We start from the raw sequence: 22,742 nt of genomic DNA, 5'->3' as shown, positions 1-22,742 counted from the left end.
GGAATTCCACAGGTTAACAACTCTCTGAGTGAAGAAGTTTCTCTTCATCTCAGTCCTAGATGGCTTATCCCTTATCCTTAGACTGTGTCCCCTGGTTCTGGAGTTCCCCAACATTGGGAACCTGTCCAGTCCCGTCAGAATTTTATATGTTTCTATGAGATCCCCTCTCATCCTTCTAAACTCCAGTGAATACAGGCCCAGTCTCTCCTCATATGTCAGTCCTGCCATCCCGAGAATCAGTCTGGTGAACCTTCGATGCACTCCCTCAATAGTAAGAATGTCCTTCCTCAGATTAGGAGACCAAAACTGAACACAATATTCCAGGTGAGGCCTCAGCAAGGCCCTGTACAACTGCAGTAAGACCTGCCTGCCCCTATACTCAAATACCCTAGCTATGAAGGCTAACATACCATTTGTCTTCTTCACCGCCTGCTGTGCCTGCATGCCAACTTTCAATGACTGATGTACCATGACACCCAGGTCTCGTTGCACCTCTCCTTTTCCTAATCTCCCGCCATTCAGATAATATTCTGCCTTCGTGTTTTTGTCACCAAATTGGATAACCTCACATTTATCCACATTATACTGCACCTGCCACGCGTTTGCCCACTCACCTAACCTGTCCAAGTCACCCTGCAGCCTTTTAGCGTCCTCATCACAGCTCACACTGTCACCCAGCTTCGTGTCATCTGCAAACTTGGAGATATTACACTCAATTCCCTCATCTAAATCATTAATGTATATTGTAAATAGCTGGGATCCCAGCACTGAGCCCTGCGGCACCCCAGTAGTCACTGCCTGCCATTCTGAAAAGGACCTGTTAATCCCGACTCTCTGTTTCCTTTCTGCCAACCAGTTCTCTATCCACATCAGTACACTACCCCCAGTACCATGTGCTTTAATTTTGCACACTAATCTCTTGTGTGGGACCTTGTCAAAAGCCTTTTGAAAGTCCAAATACACCACATCCACTGGTTCTCCCTTGTCCACTCTACCAGTTACATCCTCAAAAAATTCTAGAAAATTTGTCAAGCATTATTTCCCTTTCATAAATCCATGCTGACTTGGACCGATCCCGTCTCTGCTTTCCAAATGTGCTGCTATTTCATCTTTAATAATTGATTCCAACATTTTCCCCACTACCGATATTAGGCTAACCGGTCTATAATCACCCGTTTTCTCTCTCATAGAAACATAGAAACATAGAAAATAGGTGCAGGAGCAGGCCATTCAGCCCTTCTAGCCTGCACCGCCATTCAATGAGTTCATGGCTGAACATGAAACTTCAGTACCCCCTTCCTGCTTTCTCGCCATAACCCTTGATCCCCCGAGTAGTAAGGACTTCATCTAACTCCCTTTTGAATATATTTAGTGAATTGGCCTCAACTACTTTCTGTGGTAGAGAATTCCACAGGTTCACCACTCTCTGGGTGAAGAAGTTTCTCCTCATCTCGGTCCTAAATGGCTTACCCCTTATCCTCAGACTGTGACCCCTGGTTCTGGACTTCCCCAACATTGGGAACATTCTTTCTGCATCTAACCTGTCTAAACCCGTCAGAATTTTAAACGTTTCTATGAGGTCCCCTCTCATTCTTCTGAACTCCAGTGAATACAAGCCCAGTTGATCCAACCTTTCTTGATAGGTCAGTCCCGCCATCCCGGGAATCAGTCTGGTGAACCTTCGCTGCACTCCCTCAATAGCAAGAATGTCCTTCCTCAAGTTAGGAGACCAAAACTGTACACAATACTCCAGGTGTGGCCTCACCAAGGCCCTGTACAACTGTGGCAACACCTCCCTGCCCCTGTATTCAAATCCCCTCGCTATGAAGGCCAACATGCCATTTGCTTTCTTAACCGCCTGCTGTACCTGCATGCTAACCTTCAATGACTGATGTACCATGACACCCAGGTCTCGTTGCACCTTCCCTTTTCCTAATCTGTCACCATTCAGATAATAGTCTGTCTCTCTGTTTTTACCACCAAAGTGGATAACCTCACATTTATCCACATTATACTTCATCTGCCATGCATTTGCCCACTCACCTAACCTATTCAAGTCACTCTGCAGCCTAATAGCATCCTCCTCGCAGCTCACACTGCCACCCAACTTAGTATCATCCGCAAATTTGGAGATACTGCATTTAATCCCCTCGTCTAAATCATTAATGTACAATGTAAACAGCTGGGGCCCCAGCACAGAACCTTGCGGCACTCCACTAGTCACTGCCTGCCATTCTGAAAAGTACCCGTTTACTCCTACTCTTTGCTTCCTGTCTGACAACCAGTTCTCAATCCACGTCAGCACACTACCTCCAATCCCATGTGCTTTAACTTTGCACATTAATCTCTTGTGTGGGACCTTGTCGAAAGCCTTCTGAAAGTCCAAATATACCACATCAACTGGTTCTCCTTTGTCCACTTTACTGGAAACATCCTCAAAAAATTCCAGAAGATTTGTCAAGCATGATTTCCCTTTCACAAATCCATGCTGACTTGGACCTATCATGTCACCATTTTCCAGATGCACTGCTATGACATCCTTAATAATTGATTCCATCATTTTACCCACTACTGAGGTCAGGCTGACCGGTCTATAATTCCCTGTTTTCTCTCTCCCTCCTTTTTTAAAAAGTGGGGTTACATTGGCTACCCTCCACTCCATAGGAACTGATCCAGAGTCAATGGAATGTTGGAAAATGACTGTCAATGCATCCGCTATTTCCAAGGCCACCTCCTTAAGTACTCTAGGATGCAGTCCATCAGGCCCTGGGGATTTATCGGCCTTCAATCCCATCAATTTCCCCAACACAATTTCCTGACTAATAAAGATTTCCCTCAGTTCCCCCTCCTTACTAGACCCTCTGACCCCTTTTATATCCGGAAGGTTGTTTGTATCCTCCTTAGTGAATACCGAACCAAAGTACTTGTTCAATTGGTCTGCCATTTCTTTGTTCCCCGTTATGACTTCCCCTGATTCTGACTGCAGGGGACCTACGTTTGTCTTCACCAACCTTTTTCTCTTTACATACCTATAGAAACTTTTGCAATCCGCCTTAATGTTCCCTGCAAGCTTCTTCTCGTACTCCATTTTCCCTGCCCTAATCAAACCCTTTGTCTTCCTCTGCTGAGTTCTAAATTTTTCCCAGTCCCCAGGTTCGCTGCTATTTCTGGCCAATTTGTATGCCACTTCCTTGGCTTTAATACTATCCCTGATTTTCCTAGATAGCCACGGTTGAGCCACCTTCCCTTTTTTATTTTTACGCCAGACAGGAATGTACAATTGTTGTAATTCATCCATGCGGTCTCTAAATGTCTGCCATTGTCCATCCACAGTCAACCCCCTAAGTATCATTCGCCAATCTATCCTAGCCAATTCACGCCTCATACCTTCAAAGTTACCCTTCTTTAAGTTCTGGACCATGGTCTCTGAAATTACTGTTTCATTCTCCATCCTAATGCAGAATTCCACCATATTATGGTCACTCTTCCCCAAGGGGCCTTGCACAATGAGATTGCTAATTAATCCTCTCTCATTACACAACACCCAGTCTAAGATGGCCTCCCCCCTAGTTGGTTCCTCAACATATTGGTCTAGAAAACCATCCCTTATGCACGCCAGGAAATCCTCCTCCACCGTATTGCTTCCAGTTTGGCTAGCCCAATCTATGTGCATATTAAAGTCACCCATTATAACTGCTACACCTTTATTGCATGCACCCCTAATTTCCTGTTTGATGCCCTCCCCAACATCCCTATTACTGTTTGGAGGTCTGTACACAACTCCTACTAACGTTTTTTGCCCTTTGGTGTTCTGCAGCTCTACCCATATAGATTCCACATCATCCAAGCTAATGTCTTTCCTAACTATTGCATTAATCTCCTCTTTAACCAGCAATGCTACCCCACCTCCTTTTCCTTTTATTCTATCCTTCCTGAATGTTGAATACCCCTGAATGTTGAGTTCCCAGCCCTGATCATCCTGGAGCCACGTCTCCGTAATCCCAATCACATCATATTTGTTAACATCTATTTGCACAATTAATTCATCCACCTTATTGCGGATACTCCTTGCATTAAGACACAAAGCCTTCAGGCTTGTTTTATTAACACCCTTTGTCCTTTTAGAATTTTGCTGTACAGTGGCCCTTTTTGTTCTTTGCCTTGGGTTTCTCTGCCCTCCACTTTTCCTCATCTCCTTTCTGTCTTTTGCTTTTGTCTCCTTTTTGTTTCCCTCTGTCTCCCTGCATTGGTTCCCATCCCCCTGCCATATTAGTTTAAATCCTCCCCAACAGCACTAGCAAACACTCCCCCTAGGACATTGGTTCCGGTCCTGCCCAGGTGCAGACCGTCCGGTTTGTACTGGTCCCACCTCCCCCAGAACCGGTCCCAATGCCCCAGGAATTTGAATCCCTCCCTGCTGCACCACTGCTCAAGCCACGTATTCATCTGCGCTATCCTGCGATTCCTACTCTGACTATCACGTGGCACTGGTAGCAATCCCGAGATTACTACTTTTGAGGTCCTACTTTTTAATTTAGCTCCTAGCTCCTTAAATTCGTTTCGTAGGACCTCATCCCTTTTTTTACCTATGTCGTTGGTACCAATGTGCACCATGACAACTGGCTGTTCTCCCTCCCATTTCAGAATGTCCTGCACCCGCTCCGAGACATCCTTGACCCTTGCACCAGGGAGGCAACATACCATCCTGGAGTCTCGGTTGTGGCCGCAGAAACGCCTATCTATTCCCCTCACAATTGAATCCCCTATCACTATCGCTCTCCCACTCTTTTTCTTGCCCTCCTGTGCAGCAGAGCCAGCCACGGTGCCATGAACTTGGCTGCTGCTGCCCTCCCCTGATGAGTCATTCCCCTCAACAGTACCCAAAGCGGTGTATCTGTTTTGCAGGGGGATGACCACAGGGGACCCCTGCACTACCTTCCTTGCACTACTCTTCCTGCTGGTCTTCCATTCCCTATCTGGCTGTGGACCCTTTCCCTGCGGTAAGACCAACTCACTACACGTGATACTCACGTCATTCTCAGCATCGTGGATGCTCCAGAGTAAATCCACCCTCAGCTCCAATTCCGTAACGCGGACCGTCAGGAGCCGGAGGTGGACACACTTCCCGCACACGTAGTCGTCAGGGACACTGGAAGTGTCCCTGAGTTCCCACATGGTACAGGAGGAGCATAACACCCGACCGAGCTCTCCTGCCATGACTTAACCCTTAGATACACTTAAACTGATAATAACAATGTTAAAAGTTACTGACCAATATAAGAAGAAAAAGAAAAACTACTCACCAATCACCAGCCAATCACTTACCCCCTAGGCTGTGACGTCACCTTTGTATCTTTGCCTTCTCCCTGTAGCTGCACCGGTACGCCTCTCGCCGACCCCGGACTCGCGCTGCTCCGAGCTCCCGCCTCCTCGACTGATTGCTCGAACTGCTCGACTCCCGCTGGCCTTTATAGGCCTCTCGCCGACCCCGGACTCGCGCTTCTCCGAGCTCCCGCCTCCTCGACTGACTGCTCGAACTGCTCGACTCCCGCTGGCCTTTATAGGCCTCTCGCCGACCCCGGACTCGCGCTGCTCCGAGCTCCCGCCTCCTCGACTGACTGCTCGAACTGCTCGACTCCCGCTGGCCTTTATAGGCCTGTCGCCGACCCCGGACTCGCGCTGCTCCGAGCTCCCGCCTCCTCGACTGACTCCCTCCTTTCTTAAAAAATGGTGTTACATTTGCTAACTCCAATCCATAGAAACTGATCCAGAGTTGATAAGACTGTTGGAAAATGATCACCAATGCATCCACTATTTCTCGGGCTACTTTCTTAAGTACTCTGGGATGCAGACCATCAGGCCCCGGGAATTTATCGGTCTTCAATCCCATCAATTTCCCTAACACAATTTCCTGCCTAATAAGGATTGCCTTCAGTTCCTCCTTCTCACTAGACCCTCGGTCCCCTAGTATTTCCGGAAGGTTATTTGTGTCTTCCTTCTTTCAGAACCAAAGTATTTGTTTAACTGGTCCGCCATTTCTTTGTTCCCCATTATAAATTCATCTGAATCTAACTGCAAGGGATCTATGTTTGTTTTCACGAATCTTTTTCTCTTCACATAGCTATAGAAGCTTTTGCAGTCAATTTTTATGTTCCCAGCAAGCTTCCTCTCATACTCTATTTTCCCCCTCCTAATTAAACCCTTTGTCTTCCTCTGCTGTATTATAAAATTCTCCCAGTCCTCAGATTTTCTGCTTTTTCTGGCCAATTTATATGCCTCTTCCTTGGATTTAACACTATCCTTAATTTCCCCTGTTAGCCACGGTTGAGCCACCTTCCCTGTTGTATTTTTACTGCAGACAGGGATATACAATTGCTGAAGTTCATCCATGTGATCTTTAAATGTTTGCCATTGCCTATCCACCGTCAACCCTTTAAGTATCATTCGCCAGTCTATTTTAGCCAATTCATATCTCATACCATCGAAGTTACCTTTCCTTAAGTTCAGGACTCTAGTCTCTGAATTAACTGTGTCGCTCTCCATCTTAATAAAGAATTCTACCATGTTATGGGCACTCTTCCCCAAGGGGCCTCGCACAAGAAGATTGCTAATTAGCCCTTTCTCATTACACATCACCCAGTCTAGGATGGCCAGCCCTCTAGTTGGTTCCTCGACATATTGGTCTCGAAAACCATCCCTAATACACTCCAGGAAATCCTCCTCCACCACATTGCTGCCAGTTTGGTTAGCCCAACAAGGCAAGGGTCAAATCATCGATGTCGGCCCAAATAAAGGATAGATCCCAGCATTCTTTAAATGGTGAAAAGGGAGGAACAGTGGAGGTAAAAAGATTTAGGAGTCCATGTATCCAGATCACTAAAATGTAGTTGGTACAAAAAATAATCAAAAAGGCTAGATATAGCCTTTATAACTAAAAACAACTTGTATTTATAGAGCACATTTAACGTAGTAAAATGTTCCAAGGTGCTTTACAGGAGTATTATGAAATAAAAAAATTGATACTGAGCAACATAAGGAGAAATTAGGGTAGGTGACCAAAAGCTTGGTCAAAGAGATAGGTTTTAAGAAGCATCTTAAAGGAGGAAAGAGTGGTAGAGAGACAGAGAGGTTTAGGCAGCGAATTCCAGAACTTAGGCCATCAATGGTTGAGCAATTATTATCAGGGATGCTCAAGAGGGAAGAATTGGAGGAGCACAGATATCTCGGGGTGTTGTGGGGCTGAAGGAGATTACAGAGATAGGGAGGGACAAGGCAATTTGAAAACAAGGATGAGAATTTTGAAATCGAGGTGTTGCTTAACCAGGAGCCATTGTAGGTCAGAGAGCACAGGGGTGATGGGTGAGCGGGACATGGTACGAGTTAGGACATGGGCAGCCGAGTTTTGGATAACCTCAATTTCAAGAAGGGTTGAATGTGAGAGGCCAGCCAGGAGTGTGTTGTAATAGTCAAGTCTAGAGGTAACAAAGGCATGGATGAGGGTTTCAGCAGTGGATGAACAGAGGCTAGGGCAGAGACGGGCGATGTCACGGCGGTGGAAATAGGCGGTCTTAGTTATGCTGCGGATATGTGGTCATAAGCTCATTTTGGCGTCAAATATGACACCAAGGTTTCGAACAGTGTGGTTCAGCCTCAATCAGATGTTGGGGAAAGGGATGGAATCAGTCGCTAGGGAACAGAGTTTGTGGCGAGGACTGAAATCAATGGTTTTGGACTTCCCAATATTTAATTGGAGAAAATTTCTGCTCATCCAGAACTAGATGTTGGACAAGCAGACTAAAGGGCTAGAATATAAAAAGGATGAAATTTTGCTACAGCTATGCAAAGTCCTGGTTAGACTGCATCTGCAATACTATGTACAGTTCTGGGCACTACACCTTAGAAATGATATATTGGCCTTGGAAGGAATGCAGCACAGATTCACGAGTTACCAGGGCTCCCAGGATTAAATTATGAGGAGAAATTACATAAACTAGGCTTGCAATCCCTAGAATATGGAAGGTTAAGGGGTGATTTTGATTGAGGTTTTTAAGATTTTGAAAGGAATTGATAGGGGAGACAGAGAGAAACCTTTCCGCTGGTGTGCGAGTCCAGGAAACGGGGACATAAGCTTATAATCAGAGTCAGGCCATTGAGGAAAGAAGTTAGGAAACATTCCTTCACACAGAGGGTGGTAGAAGTTTGGAACTCTCCCCTGCACAAAAAACAGTAGATGCTAGCTCAATTAATAATTTTAAATCTGAGATCGATAGAATTTTGCTAGTCAAGGGTATTAAGGGATATGGAGCCAAGGTGGGTGGATGGAATTAAGATACAGATCAGCCGAGACCTCATTGAATGCAGAACAAGCTCGAGGGGCTGAATGGTCTACTTCTGTTTCTATGTTCCTATGTTGGACGTGATTATGCTGACGAGCCCAACCACAATTAGGATATTGCTGATCATAAAATCTTGGAGCAGGTAGGAGTAACTGCCAATAGATGTGCTTAATGGTAGCCAATAACTTTCATACATCAATGGATGAAATCATAAGCAAACTGATACTACAGCCTGCCAGTCACTCATGCACTAAGAAAGGTCTTCTTAAGTTTACTAGGAAGGGAAGGAAAGCTGTTAAGTGAAAGCTGAGGATCTATAAAGTGATACTTGAAGCCTCTTTGAAACAGTTGAGAGTTGCTGTCAAGGACATTTATGATGTAGCACATTGTGAGATTAAAAAGTTCACCAGAGATATGAAGAGGAATCAGTGGGCTGGTGATCTTCAAGGGATCAGAATTTCACAAAATTGGTTAAAATTTGCTGTCAATTACGGTCAAAAGGATTCCTCTGTGCTTGTGGTAATCTAACCTATTTAGACATCCTTGTTGTCTAGAGAGAGCATTATACTGAGTTGGAGAAAGGAACTATCTGCATGGAAATTAGGAAAAATTATGGAGAGTCTTTGCCAAATAGAAGGCCTTAATAAACTAGTTTTCTAGGAGGGAGTGGACTCTACATTGGGCCACCTAGCTAATGATAGGGTCATAGACATGGACAGTATTCATGCCAAACTCATGAGTTATTCTAGGTGTGGGTGGGGAGGGGAGGGGGGCAGGAATTTAAAAGTCAGCCAAGAATCACTGACTTGTCTTGGAGCTGGCCTTCTGCTGCTGGTGAATAAGATTCTGTTTGAGACAGACATACTTTGGGTACAATGTGGTTTCTATCCACAAGAACAGGGATCTGCATGAGGTCAAACCTAATGAGAAAGGTCATTGATCTCAGTGGCCTTTAGGCCATTGGGACCCTACATTTTGAAGCACTGGAAATTCTTTGAAACTGTGATGACAAAAAGCATATCATGCTCTCATCTATTTTGTATCTTTTCGATGAGATAATGACCAGATAATTTGTTTTAGTGCTGTTATTTGAGTGATAAATATTGGCCAGGCCACCATGAGAACACCCCTCCTCTTTAAATAATGCTATGGGATTTTTTTATGTCCACCTGAAAGGCAGAAGGGGACTCGGTTTGATGTCTCATCTGAAAGATGGCACCTCTGACAGTGCAGCGCTCCTTCAGTACTATACTGATGTGTCGGCCTAGATTATGTGCTCAAGTCTCTGGAACAAGAAGTCTGCACAGGCTTCATTCAGCCTACATGAAGTGCATTTCTAGCAAAAGGAGAAGCAGGGCTACAAGTACACTGACCTGTCCTTCAGCAGTCTGCACAGGGAGTCAGCCTCACAGCAGGTGCAACTTTGTCAAAGTCCCTCACATCAGGATTGGAAGTGTAAAATATCAAGGCGATTGATACATTGCAAGCTATCCTGCTTAGGCCCTTCACCATTCTGAAGGCAGATGTATGTCTGTCATATAGTTGACAAGCATACTCGTGCCACAACAACTGCTGATCGTGAAAGCTACAAGATTATCATAAAAACTCAACTGGTTCACTAATGTCATTCTGGTAAGACACCTGCCAACCCTAGCTGGTATGGCCTATATCTGTACTCAGTCTTGACCCTTAATGCACTCAGTGACACTTGGGCAATATTCCCTTGCCACTATCACCCACATCCCAAGAACAATTTTTTTTAAAGTCTATACCCAGGGTATCATTAAGTTTGTAAATTTGCTATTTTTTTCAGCAATGAGGAGCATAGGGAATGGACTAATATCACTGTAAAAGCTGTATTTTGTTCATTGATTTTATGTCAAATAAACCAGTTTGTTTGTTTGCAGTCATGCCTTGTCTTGATAAGTGTACTTTTCTGCCCACCTTCCGCAAAAAGGTGAGAATGGACGTGGCAGCACATGTGATATTGGAGCAGCTGGTATATGGAGCAAGAGATCTATGTTATAATCCTTGAGATATACTATTCTTTAACTAGATACTGGGCAATAAAAGATAGACTCTGGATCATAGTGGATACAAGGTATGCTTGCCAGAGTGACCAGTGACATTAACCCCAAAGAGTATCTGAACAATACCTGAAAATTGAGACAATGCCACACCTGTTGAATGAAGATTGGCACTGAGTCAAACGTCCGTGGTAACTAAATTATGTGATACCAAAGTATATCTGCAGCATTCAATGGGTGCTGATTTATAGCCAGTTTGGTTCATTGGTGGCATCTAGGAATAGGCTGATCACTGGGATTTTTCCCACTTGGTTCCCAATAACTCACCTACCCAATGAGCTAATAGGTAGGGCAGACAAACAGCAGGAAGATTGCCAATGTTGTATGCTGGTAAACTGCATAGTTTTGGCTGATTAAATTCCAGCAACACCTTTCTTCGCACTGTGGGTCCCTAAACTCAGACCATCTTGCACCTACATTCTCTGGGCTTAGCTAATAGGGGTGTATCACTACTAGGAGGGAGTATTCATGCCATATTAGCCAAATGAAAACTATGCAAATTTCTCGGTACTTTGGTTTACTATGGTGGGGTATGAGCTGTAAGCTCGGCACTGAGCAGCGTCTTCAGGAGAGTTGGTGGGAGATCTGAGGTGTGATGTGGGGAGGGGATGAGAGATGCTGGGGCCCTGCTCCATTGTGCGAGCCTGGAGCAGCTGAGGGAGATTTATAAATAAGCGTCTCCCTGACAAGGCACGACAGCAACAGAAGCAATACCACAGAAAAATCAATGCCGGGGCACTCAAAGACCAAACTAAGAGAACCCTATACAGCCAGTGCCTCATTGCCAACCTGGCGATCTTCGATGACCCCGAGACGCAGAGTGCCCACAGCACTTGGTCTGCCCTCCAGACCACCATAACCAATGCCTGTGAAGAGACGCTCGGTCACTCAACCATGAAACACCAGGACTGGTTTGATGAGAATGATCAGGAGATCCAGGAGCTAATAAATCGCAAGCGCAGGGCATTTCTGAACTTAAAGCAACAACCCAACTTGGGAGCAGCAAGGCAGCTCTACAGACAGCTGGTGGCCAAGGTCCAACAAAAAAACCCGTGACCTAAATAGATGGTGGATGGAGAAAGCACAGGAGATTCCGCAGCTGGCCGACAGCCATGATGTGCGAGGATTCTTCACCGCAGTCAAGTCCACCTAAGGCCCCACCCCACTGCTGGCCAAGAAGGGGGAGACACTCATCAAGGACACTGAGGCAGTCAGGGCCCGCTGGAAGGAGCACTTCGAAGACCTCTTTCATCGAGACTCTGCCTTTGACACGAGTGTCCTCGACTCTATCCCGCAGCATGCTACCCGCCACCATCTCAGCAAAACCCCAAAAAGGCCATCCATCAGCTCAAGAACAACAAGGCATCAGGAGCAAATGGAATCCCTGCTGAGGCACTAAAGTATGGCGGGGAGGCACTATTGGCTCGAATGTGTGACCTCATCTCTCTCATCTGGAAGGAGGAGTGCATGTCTGGAGATCTCAGAGATGCCGTAATCGCGATCATCTTTAAAAAAGGGAACAAGTCCGACTGCGGCAACTACAGAGGAATTTCCCTGCTGTCGGCCACTGGGAAAGTCATCACTAGAATCCTCCTCAACCGTCTTCTCCCTGTGACTGAGGAGCTCCTCCCGGAGTCACAGTGTGGATTCCATCTGCTACGGGGTACAACGGACATGATCTTCATGGCGCGACAACTGCAAGAGAAATGCAGGGAACAGCACCAACTCTTGTACATGGCCTTCTGTGACCTCACAAAGGCCTTTAACACTGTTAAGCGTGAGGGACTACGGTGCATCCTCCTCCATTTTGGCTACCCCCAAAAGTTTGTCACCATCCTCCGCCTGCTATCCACGGCAACATGCAAGCCGTGATCCTGACCAACGGATCCACCATAGACCCAATCTACGTCTGGACTGGGGTCAGGCAGGGTTGCATCATTGCACCAACCCTCTTCTCGATCTTCCTCACTGCAATGCTCCATCTCACGCTCAACAAACTCTCCGCTGGAGTGGAACTAAACTATAGAACCAGTGGGAACTTGTTCAACATTCGTAGCCTCCAGGCTAGATCCAGGACCATCCCATCCTCTGTAGTCTCTGTAGTTGAACTACAGTATGCGGACGACACTTGCGTCTGCGCACATTCAGAGACTGAACTCCAAGCCACCATCAATAACTTCACCGAGGCGTATGAAAGCATGGGCTTAACGCTAAACATCCGTAAGACAAAGGTCCGCCACCAATCTGACCCCGCCACACAGCACTGCCCCCTGGTCATCAAAATCCACAGCGCGGCCTTGGACAATGTGGACCACTTTCCATACCTTGGGAGCCTACTATCAGCAAGGCAGACATCGACAACGTGGCTGTGGAAGGGGAAAAGTCAGATGCTGCTCCTGCCTGCCAGTCCTGCTGCAGTCTTTGGATGAGAGCAAGTTCAGGTTTTGATGTGATGAGCTCCCTCACTCCCATCATCAAAAAGCCTTTTGACATTCTCAGATCACACCTGACGAACGACCTCTTAGTCATTGCATTGGAAGCTGGCTTGTAGCTTCAAACGTGTCAAAAATCTCTCCCTCATCCAAGTGTTCTGTTGCCTTTCTGAAGTTCCCCAATTATGTGACTTCAGTAAGGGGATCAGAGTGGCATAGCAATAGATTATGTAGTTGTGTACAACCTTACACATGGCTTAACTTTGCAACTGCATTGAGATTGGCACCTGGGATTAAAGTTGGGAGCACCGGGGGTTACCTTCTGGGTGAAGCTATACCGCAGAAAGTGTCAGCGCCTTCCTGGGAGGAAATGTGCGTGTGTGTGAGAGAGACAAAGAGGGAAGAATGATGATAAAAGAAAACAAAATAGGTCAGCCAGTGAACTGCACATTAAGCTGCACCAAAGCTTTACGTCTCGAACCACATCGCGCGTGAGACAACGTCGCGGGACCAGTCCCCTGGGTGTGGGCGGGAGCTGCGGCCAAGGGCAGCTCGGCGATTGGCGGAGGCGAGCGGGAGGTGGTGGCGGTGGGGGTGATTGGACGAGGCGGCCGAGAACGTCATAGAGGGGCGGGGCGGGGCGGGGCGCGAGCGAGGAGAAAACAAGAGTGGCTGTTGGTGCGGGGCGAGTGGAGAACTGAACGGGGAGCCGGAGCTGAGGCGCAGCGGGGCCGGCGATCAGAGCGGGAGCTGAGGCGCGGCGCGGAGGATGTGAGTGGGAACTGCCGGGGGACACACTTCGTTGCGAGTTGTTGCCGCGGAGGAGATGCTGTCGCTGTCGCCCGACGACTCGTCCTCCTGGAGCATTTCGTTCGCTGGCTGCGGGTTTTTGGGCATTTACCACATCGGGGTGGCCAGCTGCCTGTGCGAGCTCGCCCCGTCCCTGGTGCACAACGCCAAGAACATCTACGGGGCATCAGCCGGCGCGCTGACAGCCAGCGCCTTGGTCAGCGGAGCCTGTCTCGGTAAGTGCCTGGCACTCTCCCCACCACCATTCCCCGGGGAATAAAACACACAACCAACCAGAGCCGCCCTGGACCTCAAGCCAAGCGGGCCAGGGAGCTAACAAGTTTAAAAATAACCCCCCACGTCTTTAAAATAGCGCCGCAGGACGTCCCCGAAGCTCTTCACAGCCAATAAAGTACTTCTTTTGGAAGTGCAGTCAGCTGTTGTAATGTAGGCAAACGGGACGAGCATTTGGCGCAGTCTTCTTCGGCAGTCCCTCGGAGTTGAGGATGACTTGCTTCCACATTAAAATGAGTTCTCAGGTGACTGAAGAGTCCAATGCGGGACCTACAGTCTCTGTAACAGGAGGGGCAGACGGTGGTTGGAGGGACAGGTGGATGGGGGTGCTTGGGTTGTTCTGCGCTTCTTCCGCTGTTTGCGCTTGGCTTCCGCGTGCTCCCGGCGAAGAGACTCGAGGTGTTTGGTACCTTTCCAGATGCTTCTCCTTCACTTTGAGCAGTCTTGGGCCAGCGATTTCCCCAGTGTCGGTGGGGATGTCACACTTTTTCAAGGAGGCTTTGAGGGTGTTATTGAAACGCTTTCTCTGCTCACCTGGGGCTCGATTGCCCTGTTGGAGCTCCGAGTGGAGTGCTTGTTTTGGGAGTCTAGTGTTGGACATGTGGACGATGTGGCCCGTCCAACGGAGCTGATCGAGCGTGGTCAATGCTTGAATGTTGGCCTGAGCAAGAACACTGATGTCGGTGTACCTATTCTGCCAATGGATTTGCAGGATCTTGTGGAGGCAGCATTGGTGGTACTTCTCCAGTAAGATCCCACAAACAGCAAAGATGTTCTGCTGAAAGGTCACTGAGTATGAAATGTTCACTCTCTTTCTCCACAAATGCTGCCTCACCTGCTCAGTGTTTCCAGAATTTTTCTGTTATTATTTCAGATGTCCAGCATCTGCAATACTTTGCTTTTGTAGCAATGAGATAAATGACTGGATAATCTGTTTGTGATGTTAGTTGAGGGATAAATATTGGCCAGGACACTGGGGGAGAATTCCTGATCTCTTTGAAATAGTGCCATGGGATCTTTTACCAACTGAGGGGGCAGACAGGACCTTCTGTCTATGTCCCTGCATCAGTGGAGCAGGTTGCGCTGATCATTAATACAAGTATGATTATAATAAGTAATGTTTGCTCTGGCCAAGACCCAACATTGAAAAATTTAGAATTATGGTTACAAAGCTGTAATTCAATGTTAGTGGCCCCATGACTTCCTGAAACTGATTGAGCTTTGCTCTTATGGTTTACATCGGAGCAGGTGTAGGCCATTCAGCCGCTCAGTCCTGTTCTCCCAATTGTGGGCCACCCCGACCTGCAAGAGAACATCTCCACAGGTCGGGGCTATATAAAGAGCTGGAGCATGCCACTGCAGCTTCCAGCGCGAGCTGACACAAATGTGCGACAGCTTCAAGGTGGGCAACTGGGTGACGTCATCAGGACCCAGGTCGCCTAGGAGCATCGGTGGGGCCCTAGTACAGCAGAGGAGCGGGAAGGTCGTGGCGGACTTGTGACGAGTGATCGGGGCAGAAAGGTAATGCGGGATCGTGGCTGAAATTTGGTGGGTGATCGTGACGGAGGTTCGGCGAATGTTTGGTGCGGCGGGAGATTGCAGCGGAGGAGCGGTGAGGGATCGTGGCAAAAGTGCGGTGAATGTTTGTGGCAGAGGAGCGACGAGAGATCGTGGCGGAAGTGCGGTGAATGAGGGTACAGGTCCCAGAAGAGCCGAGAGCACGGGCCTGCCCACACTGCAATATGTGTGCGCACTGGGTCTGTGCAGCAGAGCAGGTCTCCAGTCATCCTGGTTACATAAGAACATGAGATCATAAGAAATAAGAACAGGAGTAGGCCATGCGGCTCCTAGAGCCTGCTTCAATAAGATCATGGCTGATCTGATCATGGACTCGGCTCCACTTCCCCGCCTGCTCCTCATAACCCCTTATCCCCTAATCATTTAAGAAACTGTCTATTTGTCTTAAATTTATTCAATGTGCCAGCTTCCACAGCTCTCTGAGGCAGCGAATTGCACAGATTTACAACCCTCTGAGAGAAGAAATTTCTCCTCATCTCTGTTTTAAATGGGCGTCCCCTTATTCTAAGATCATGCCCTCTAGTTCTAGTCGCCCCCATCAATGGAAACATCCTCTCTGCATCCACCTTGTCAAGCCCCCTCATAATCTTATACATTTCGATAAGATCACCTCTCATTGTTCTGAATTCCAATGAGTAGAGGCCCAACCTACTCAACCTTTCGTCATAAGTCAACCCCCTCATCCCCGGAATCAACCTAGTGAACCTTATCTGAACTGCCTCTAAAGCAAGTATATCCTTTTGTAAATATGGAAACCAAAACTTCACGCAGTATTCCAGGTGCGGCCTCACCAATATCTTTTATAGCTGTAGCAAAACTTCCCTGCTTTTATACTCCATTCCTTTTGCGATAAAGGCCAAGATACCATTGGCCTTCCTGATCATTTGCTGTACCTGCATACTATCCTTTTGCACTTTGCAATCTTTCTCCATTTAAATAATAACTTGCTCTTTGACTTTTTTTTGCCAAAGTGGATGACATCACACTTTCCAACATTACACTCCTTTTGCCAAATTTTTGCCCACTCACTTAGCCTGTCTATGTCCCTTTGCAGATTTTGTGCGTCCTCCTCACACATTGCTTTTCCTCCCATCTTTGTATCATCAGCAAACTTGGCTACGTTACACTCAGTCCCTTCTTCCAAGTCATTAATATAGATTGTAAATATTTGGTTAACCCTTGCCACTGGATAAAGGCCTAGTTCTGTCAAGCCCATGTGGTATCTGTTGTGCAACGGCCACCACGTTAAAAAAAATCCACACAATGGCATCTTCGACCCCCTCAATTGGAGTTCAGGACTGGAACATCGGGTCCTCATTGAAACATCTGTGAACTCATGTGGAAGCAAGTCATCCTCGTTTGAGGGACCGCCTGTTCTGCCATTCAGTGAGATCATGGCTGATCTGTATCTTGCCTCCATCCACCTGCCTTGACTCCACACACACCCTGATTAAATTACAGCTTTATTACTCCCTGCTCTATTTTACATTTATATAATTTGTATGATTTATAGCCTCATTAAAATATAGGTAGTGTCGGTCGAAGGACATAAATAGAAGGCTGAGAGACTGTTGTCAAAATATTGAGTAATATTGTTACATAACTCGTGGGATTATGAATGAGTGGTCAGCAGATGGGAAGGAGATTTTATAAAGAAGTGGACACATTAATTATGCTAATTACTCACAAATTTGTTTAGGCCAGGAATGAAGAATAGTCATTGTGACAGAATCGTGGATGCAGGGCGGCTGCGGTGTCAAATCGGTTTTTATTTTGCATGTTCTGTGCAGTTTAACAATAGTCTGTTTTATGGTGGTAATTCTAAGTGGTTTATCATGACACCACCAGCTATGATTGCTCAGGGGGGGCTGGAGTACAAAGGGAAGGAAGTATTATGCCTCAGTTGTTTCGAGCCTTGGTCAGACCTCATCTGGAGCACTGCGTTCAGTTTTGGGTACCGCACATCAGGAAGGATGTAATGGCCTTAGAAGGGGTACAGCATAGATTCATCAGCATAATACTGTGCCTTAAAGGGTTAAATTATGAGGCCAGATTGCATAAATGTGGTTTGTATTTCCTTGAATCTAGAAGGTTGAGAGGTGCTCCAATTAAGGTCTTTGAAATGATAAAGGGATTCAATTGGGTAGATAATTTACTTCCTCTGGTGGGGGAATCCAGAACAAGGGGGCATAATCTTAAAATTAGAACTAGGGCATTCAGGAGTGAAATCAGGAAGCACTTTTGATTACACTGGGTAGTGGAAATCTCTAATTTCTTCCCCCAGAAGGCTATGGATACTGGGTCAATTAAAAATGTAAAGACTGAAATAGACACATTTTTTTACTCGGTAAGGATATCAAGGGATATGGATCAAAGCGGGTAAATGGTGTTGGGCTACATCATTCAGCCATGATTTAACTGAATGGCAGAACAGGCTGAATGGCCTATTCCTGTTCCCATGTTCCTAGAATGGATTAGTGGTATGAGAGCTGTTTTCCTTTAGAAGAAGCTCACTGAAAAATAACCTGATTCACCATTCGATTTTAATTAAAATATTTATTTTATATGGAATATTCATTCTTTAGACCTTTTCAAATATTGCTCATTTTGGTTTAAAAATGTGACCAATGTGAACACATTTTGCTCTGAAAATTAAACACCATTCCACATACCATTCCTGCTCACTTTAGATAGTAAATGCCATTCTTAATATTTCCATGAAGCTAATAGCTCGGAATTTAATTCTTTTTGATAAAGTATTGTGTATTCATTTTCTGTACTGTTTTTCTCCCCTGCATCCCTCTCCTGAAACACTTGATAGGGGTTGGTTCTACAGGCACCTGTCATTGTTCATGTGCAAGCCTTGACATTGGGTGTTGGCAGGTAATGACCATTTGGCTCTGTCTGTCTCTCTCTTTTTCTCTTGTGATCTCTGTCTCCCTCTTTTTTTCTCTGCCCCTCTCCCTCTCTCTTTCTCTGCATCTCTTTTTCTCTATCAATCTCCAATGCTTTTAGGATGCCATTGGTGATAGAACGGAAAGTGTGATAATTGGTCTTCTGGTTAGAAATGACTGCCAATAGATCAATATGTTCCTGCTCAATCTTTGGTAAATGAACAAACCTGATCTGATAAGAGTACAATCCCTTCCAGAACCTGAAATGTACCCTCGCTGCACTGGTGACATCACTATACAGCAATGTACAGTGAAACTTCCAATTAACATGGAGAAGTGGGATGACACTTTTTTTGTTGCATCTAAATACAAAGCGTCACTGGGGGCACTGGGCTTTGGCAGTTTTTTTCACGTGTGCGAAAGAACAAGTGTTGGCTAGTGCCACAAGCAGAAGTGAGGCATGAGGTATTGTTTGGCAGGAGAGAAAGAATGCTGTTCTCTATCACTGGGCAAATGGCTCGTATTAGAGCGGGCAATTTATAAGGGCACTATTGCTTTTGAAGTTTTTGGCAAATATTTTTCCCGTTCCAATTTTTTCTGTTCCCCTCTAACTCATGTTGGAATACAGTTCCACTTTGTCCAACGGACTATTCCAGTGCTAACATGGAACATATTTTGGTGGTGTATTTAAATGCATCATAACCAAATCTGATTTGATATTCACCCAACCCACATGTACACTTCCAAAGGGTCACTAGATAGCAATAAGGAGTTGTGGGCGATTTCATTTATTTTTGGTTTCTCCCTCCCTAACCTGTCGCAGAGGCACTGACCGATGATACTGCCACCCCAGTTGAGATCATCCATTTCAACATAGACCAGGGATCAAATCAGATACCACCTTGATCAGTAAAGTTGAGTGCCACACTAGGTGGTGCATTTACCCAATAAATAGGCAGTTGGATCATTTTTTTTAAAGAGAAAGAAGTCGGTGCACATAAAAGATAGTGTGCTGTACAAATACTGTGCTGTAGATACAGCTATGCCAAAACAGTTTTTAAAGCTAGTCATTTCAGCAACAGACCCTAATTCTCCTCCTGTACAACTTACACATTTTATATTGCTTTGCCACTGTGTCTGAGTGGTCACTTAACCTGCATAATGTTGTTTGCTACATTCATTAACATGTAGAAGCATAGAAGTTTACAGCATGGTAGGAGGCCATTTTGGCCCATCGTGTCCACGCAGACCAACAAAGGGCTATCCAGTCTAATCCCATTTTCCAGCACTTGGTCAGTAGCCCTGTAGGTTATGGCACTTCAAGTGCACATCCAAATACTTTTTAAATGTGGTGAGGATTTCTGCCTCTACCACCCTTTCAGGCAGTGAGTTCCAGACCCCCACCACCCTCCGAGTGAATAAATATCTCCTCAAATCCCCTCTAAATCTTCTACCAATTATTTTAAATCTATGCCCCCAATTGTTGATCACTCTGCTAAGGGAAATAGGTCTGTCCTATCCACTCTATCTAGGCCCCTCATAATTTTATACATCTCAAATCGCTCTTCCCGCAACCTCCTCTGTTCCAAAGAAAACAACCCCCAGCGGATCCAATCTTTCAGCATAACTAAAATTCTTCAGTCCAGGCAACATCCTCGTAAATCTCCTCTGTACCCTCTCTAATTGTCATGTATGTACATGTCGTTTGTAGCCACCAGATGGTGTCATTGTTGGAGGCCACTGAGCAGCACGCACATGGTACTGCTCGGGTATAAAAGGCCAGCCATTTTGTGAGTCAGGCACTTTGGGACTAAATAAAGCACAGCCAAGGTCGTACCTTGCTTAGTTAAACAGTACTCAGTTTGAACCTTTATTGCATACATAACACTAGTACAATCACATATTTCCTGTAATGTGGTGACCAGAACTGCATGCAGTACTCTAGCTGTGGCCTAACTAGTGTTTTATACAGTTCAAGCATAACCTCCCTGCTCTTGTATTCTGTGCCTTGGCGAATAAATGCAAGTATTCCGTGTGCCTTCTTAACCACCTTATCTACCTGGCCTTCTACCTTCAGGGATCTTTGGACATGCACTCCAAGGTCCCTCTTCCTCTACACTTTTCAGTGTCCTACCATTTGATGTGTATTCCCTTGCCTTGTTAGCCCCCCAAATGCATTACCTCACACTTCCCCGGATTGCATTCCATTTGCCACTATTCTGCCCACCTGACCAGTTCATTGATATCTTCTTGCAATTTACAGCTTTCTTCTTCATTATCAACCACAGAGCAGATTTTAGTGTCATCTAAAACTTCTTATCATACCTCCTATATTCAAGTATAAATCATGATAAATACCACAAAAAGCAAGGGACCTAGTACTGAGTCCTGCGGAACCCTACCATAAACAGCCTTCCGGTCACAAAAACACCCATCAACCCTTTGCTTCCTGCCACTGACTAATTTTGGATCCAGCTTGCCACTTTGCCCTGGAACCCATGGCTTTTATTTTCGTAACCAGTCTGCCATGTGGGACCTAATCAAAAGCCTTGCTAAAATCCATATACACTGCATCAGCATGAGTTAGTACAACAATTTTAAAACATTCATTCAAGAGATATGGGCATCGCAGGCAAGGCCGGCATTTATTGCCCATCCATAATTGCCCTTGAGAAGATGGTGGTGAGCTGCCGCCTTGAACTGCTACAGTTGTGTGGTGAAGGTACTGTTGTTTTTAGCCACTTTGAACCTAACTGTATGTCAATCTTCTTTTGGGGGGGGGGGGGGGCGGAGGAAGAGAGAATCTAAAGCAAGATTTTGTTTTAAAAGTGAAAAGTGCCCAAATTTAACCAAAAAACACACCAGTTTTAGGAATGGGGAAAAGGACAATAAGCCCACCCTGCTTTGATGAATCAATGAACTTCCTCACCATATCCGCAATCTTCTTTCCTTCTAAAAACATATTTAACTGCCTCTTGAACCCTTATATTGACCTTGCCTGGTAACTTAGTTATTCCATAATTCTATTGCCCTTTTCCTTTTTTAAAAAAAAAACCTAATTTTTTACTTCTGTAAATGTTTTCAGTTAACCACATATGGACTTCTGCATCATTATGAACACATATGTCTAGTTCCCCTCCCTCGTTGTAGATTGAGGTTATTGTTTCATTGTGATGATGCAGCATGGTCATTATCCAGTGTACTGTTTTTTTTTAAAAAAAAGAACTTGCATTTATATAGTGCCCTTCAGGATGTCCTTTACAACCAATAAAACATTGTTGAAATACTGTTACTTGTAATGTACAAACCCACAGATTCAACACTGAATGAATGCTCTCTGGGAAATTTGCCTGGTTTTGTGCATTTTATAATTTATAGCATGTTGAAATCCTGTTCATCTGTTTTACAGACATGGAATAAGACATCTATTTGTACGGTGAAAGATGAATGATAGTTTACTATCTGGGAAGGATGAATGATTGCTTACTGTCTGGGTCAAAAGTAATAGCTATTGCTGTGTAAGGGAAACTGAGTGAACTCTTGGTATATTTACAGAACTTAAGCAAGGACAGAGATATTTTTTCCCTTATCATTTGTCTCCAGTAGGATTTAGCTACTCCTAACATTGGTTTAATCAGCCAAAGCATTATGTGGTATGATATATTTTCAGCATATTCAGCTAAATGAAAATGCAGTAATGGTGACCATGAAACTACCGGATAATTGTAAAAACCCATCTGTTTAATGTCCTTTTTTAATGAAGGAAATCTGCAATCCTTACTTGGTCTGACCTCTTTGTGACTCCAGACCCACAGCAACGTGGTTGATTCTTAACTGCCCTCTGAAATGGTGGCTCAGCACCACGTTCTCGAGGGCAATTAGGGATGGGCAATAAATGCTGGCCTTGCCAGTGACAAGTCCTACGTCCCTAGGTCCTATGTCCTATGAATGAATTAAAAAAAAAATGTAATAGAATTTTGCAACTATATAGTGTCAGCAAGTAGCCAGCTCAATCTCGAGCAAGGTGATTTTGAGTCCAACAGCAACAATGTACATTTATGTAATGCCTTTAATTGTGGCAAAATATCCCAAGGTGGGAGTGAGACCTGAGTAGGAATAGGAGAGGTCTGGTATATGTGGTTAAAGACTCTATTCAACTGATGGACTTTAAGAATAATGTCGAAGGTGGATAGAGACATAGCAAGACAAAGTAGTTTAGGGAAGGGGTTTAACTGTGAGGACAAGGCAGCAGATGGCTCTGTCATTGCTGGTAAAGTGGAGGACGGGTGGAACATTCGTTAGACCTTGTAAGGCCTGTGAGCTTGTAATGTT

At 45.4% G+C, this 22,742-nt stretch overlaps 1 protein-coding gene across 1 annotated transcript in view; it reads left to right on the top strand.

The window, feature by feature from the left end:
• The first annotated feature begins 13,519 nt into the window (after nucleotides 1-13,519).
• The window catches only part of pnpla2 (patatin-like phospholipase domain containing 2), an 83,828-nt gene continuing 74,605 nt past the window's right edge, over nucleotides 13,520-22,742 (top strand). Inside the window, exon 1 of the mRNA XM_070899397.1 lies at nucleotides 13,520-13,880. Within this exon, the coding sequence (XP_070755498.1) occupies nucleotides 13,682-13,880 (199 nt within the window). The 5' untranslated portion in view covers nucleotides 13,520-13,681. The remainder of the gene's footprint in view (nucleotides 13,881-22,742) is intronic.

Source organism: Pristiophorus japonicus, chromosome 14 (genome assembly GCF_044704955.1).
Source record: "Pristiophorus japonicus isolate sPriJap1 chromosome 14, sPriJap1.hap1, whole genome shotgun sequence".
Lineage (NCBI taxonomy): Eukaryota > Metazoa > Chordata > Chondrichthyes > Pristiophoridae > Pristiophorus > Pristiophorus japonicus.
This window is presented reverse-complemented; position numbering and strand designations above follow the sequence as displayed.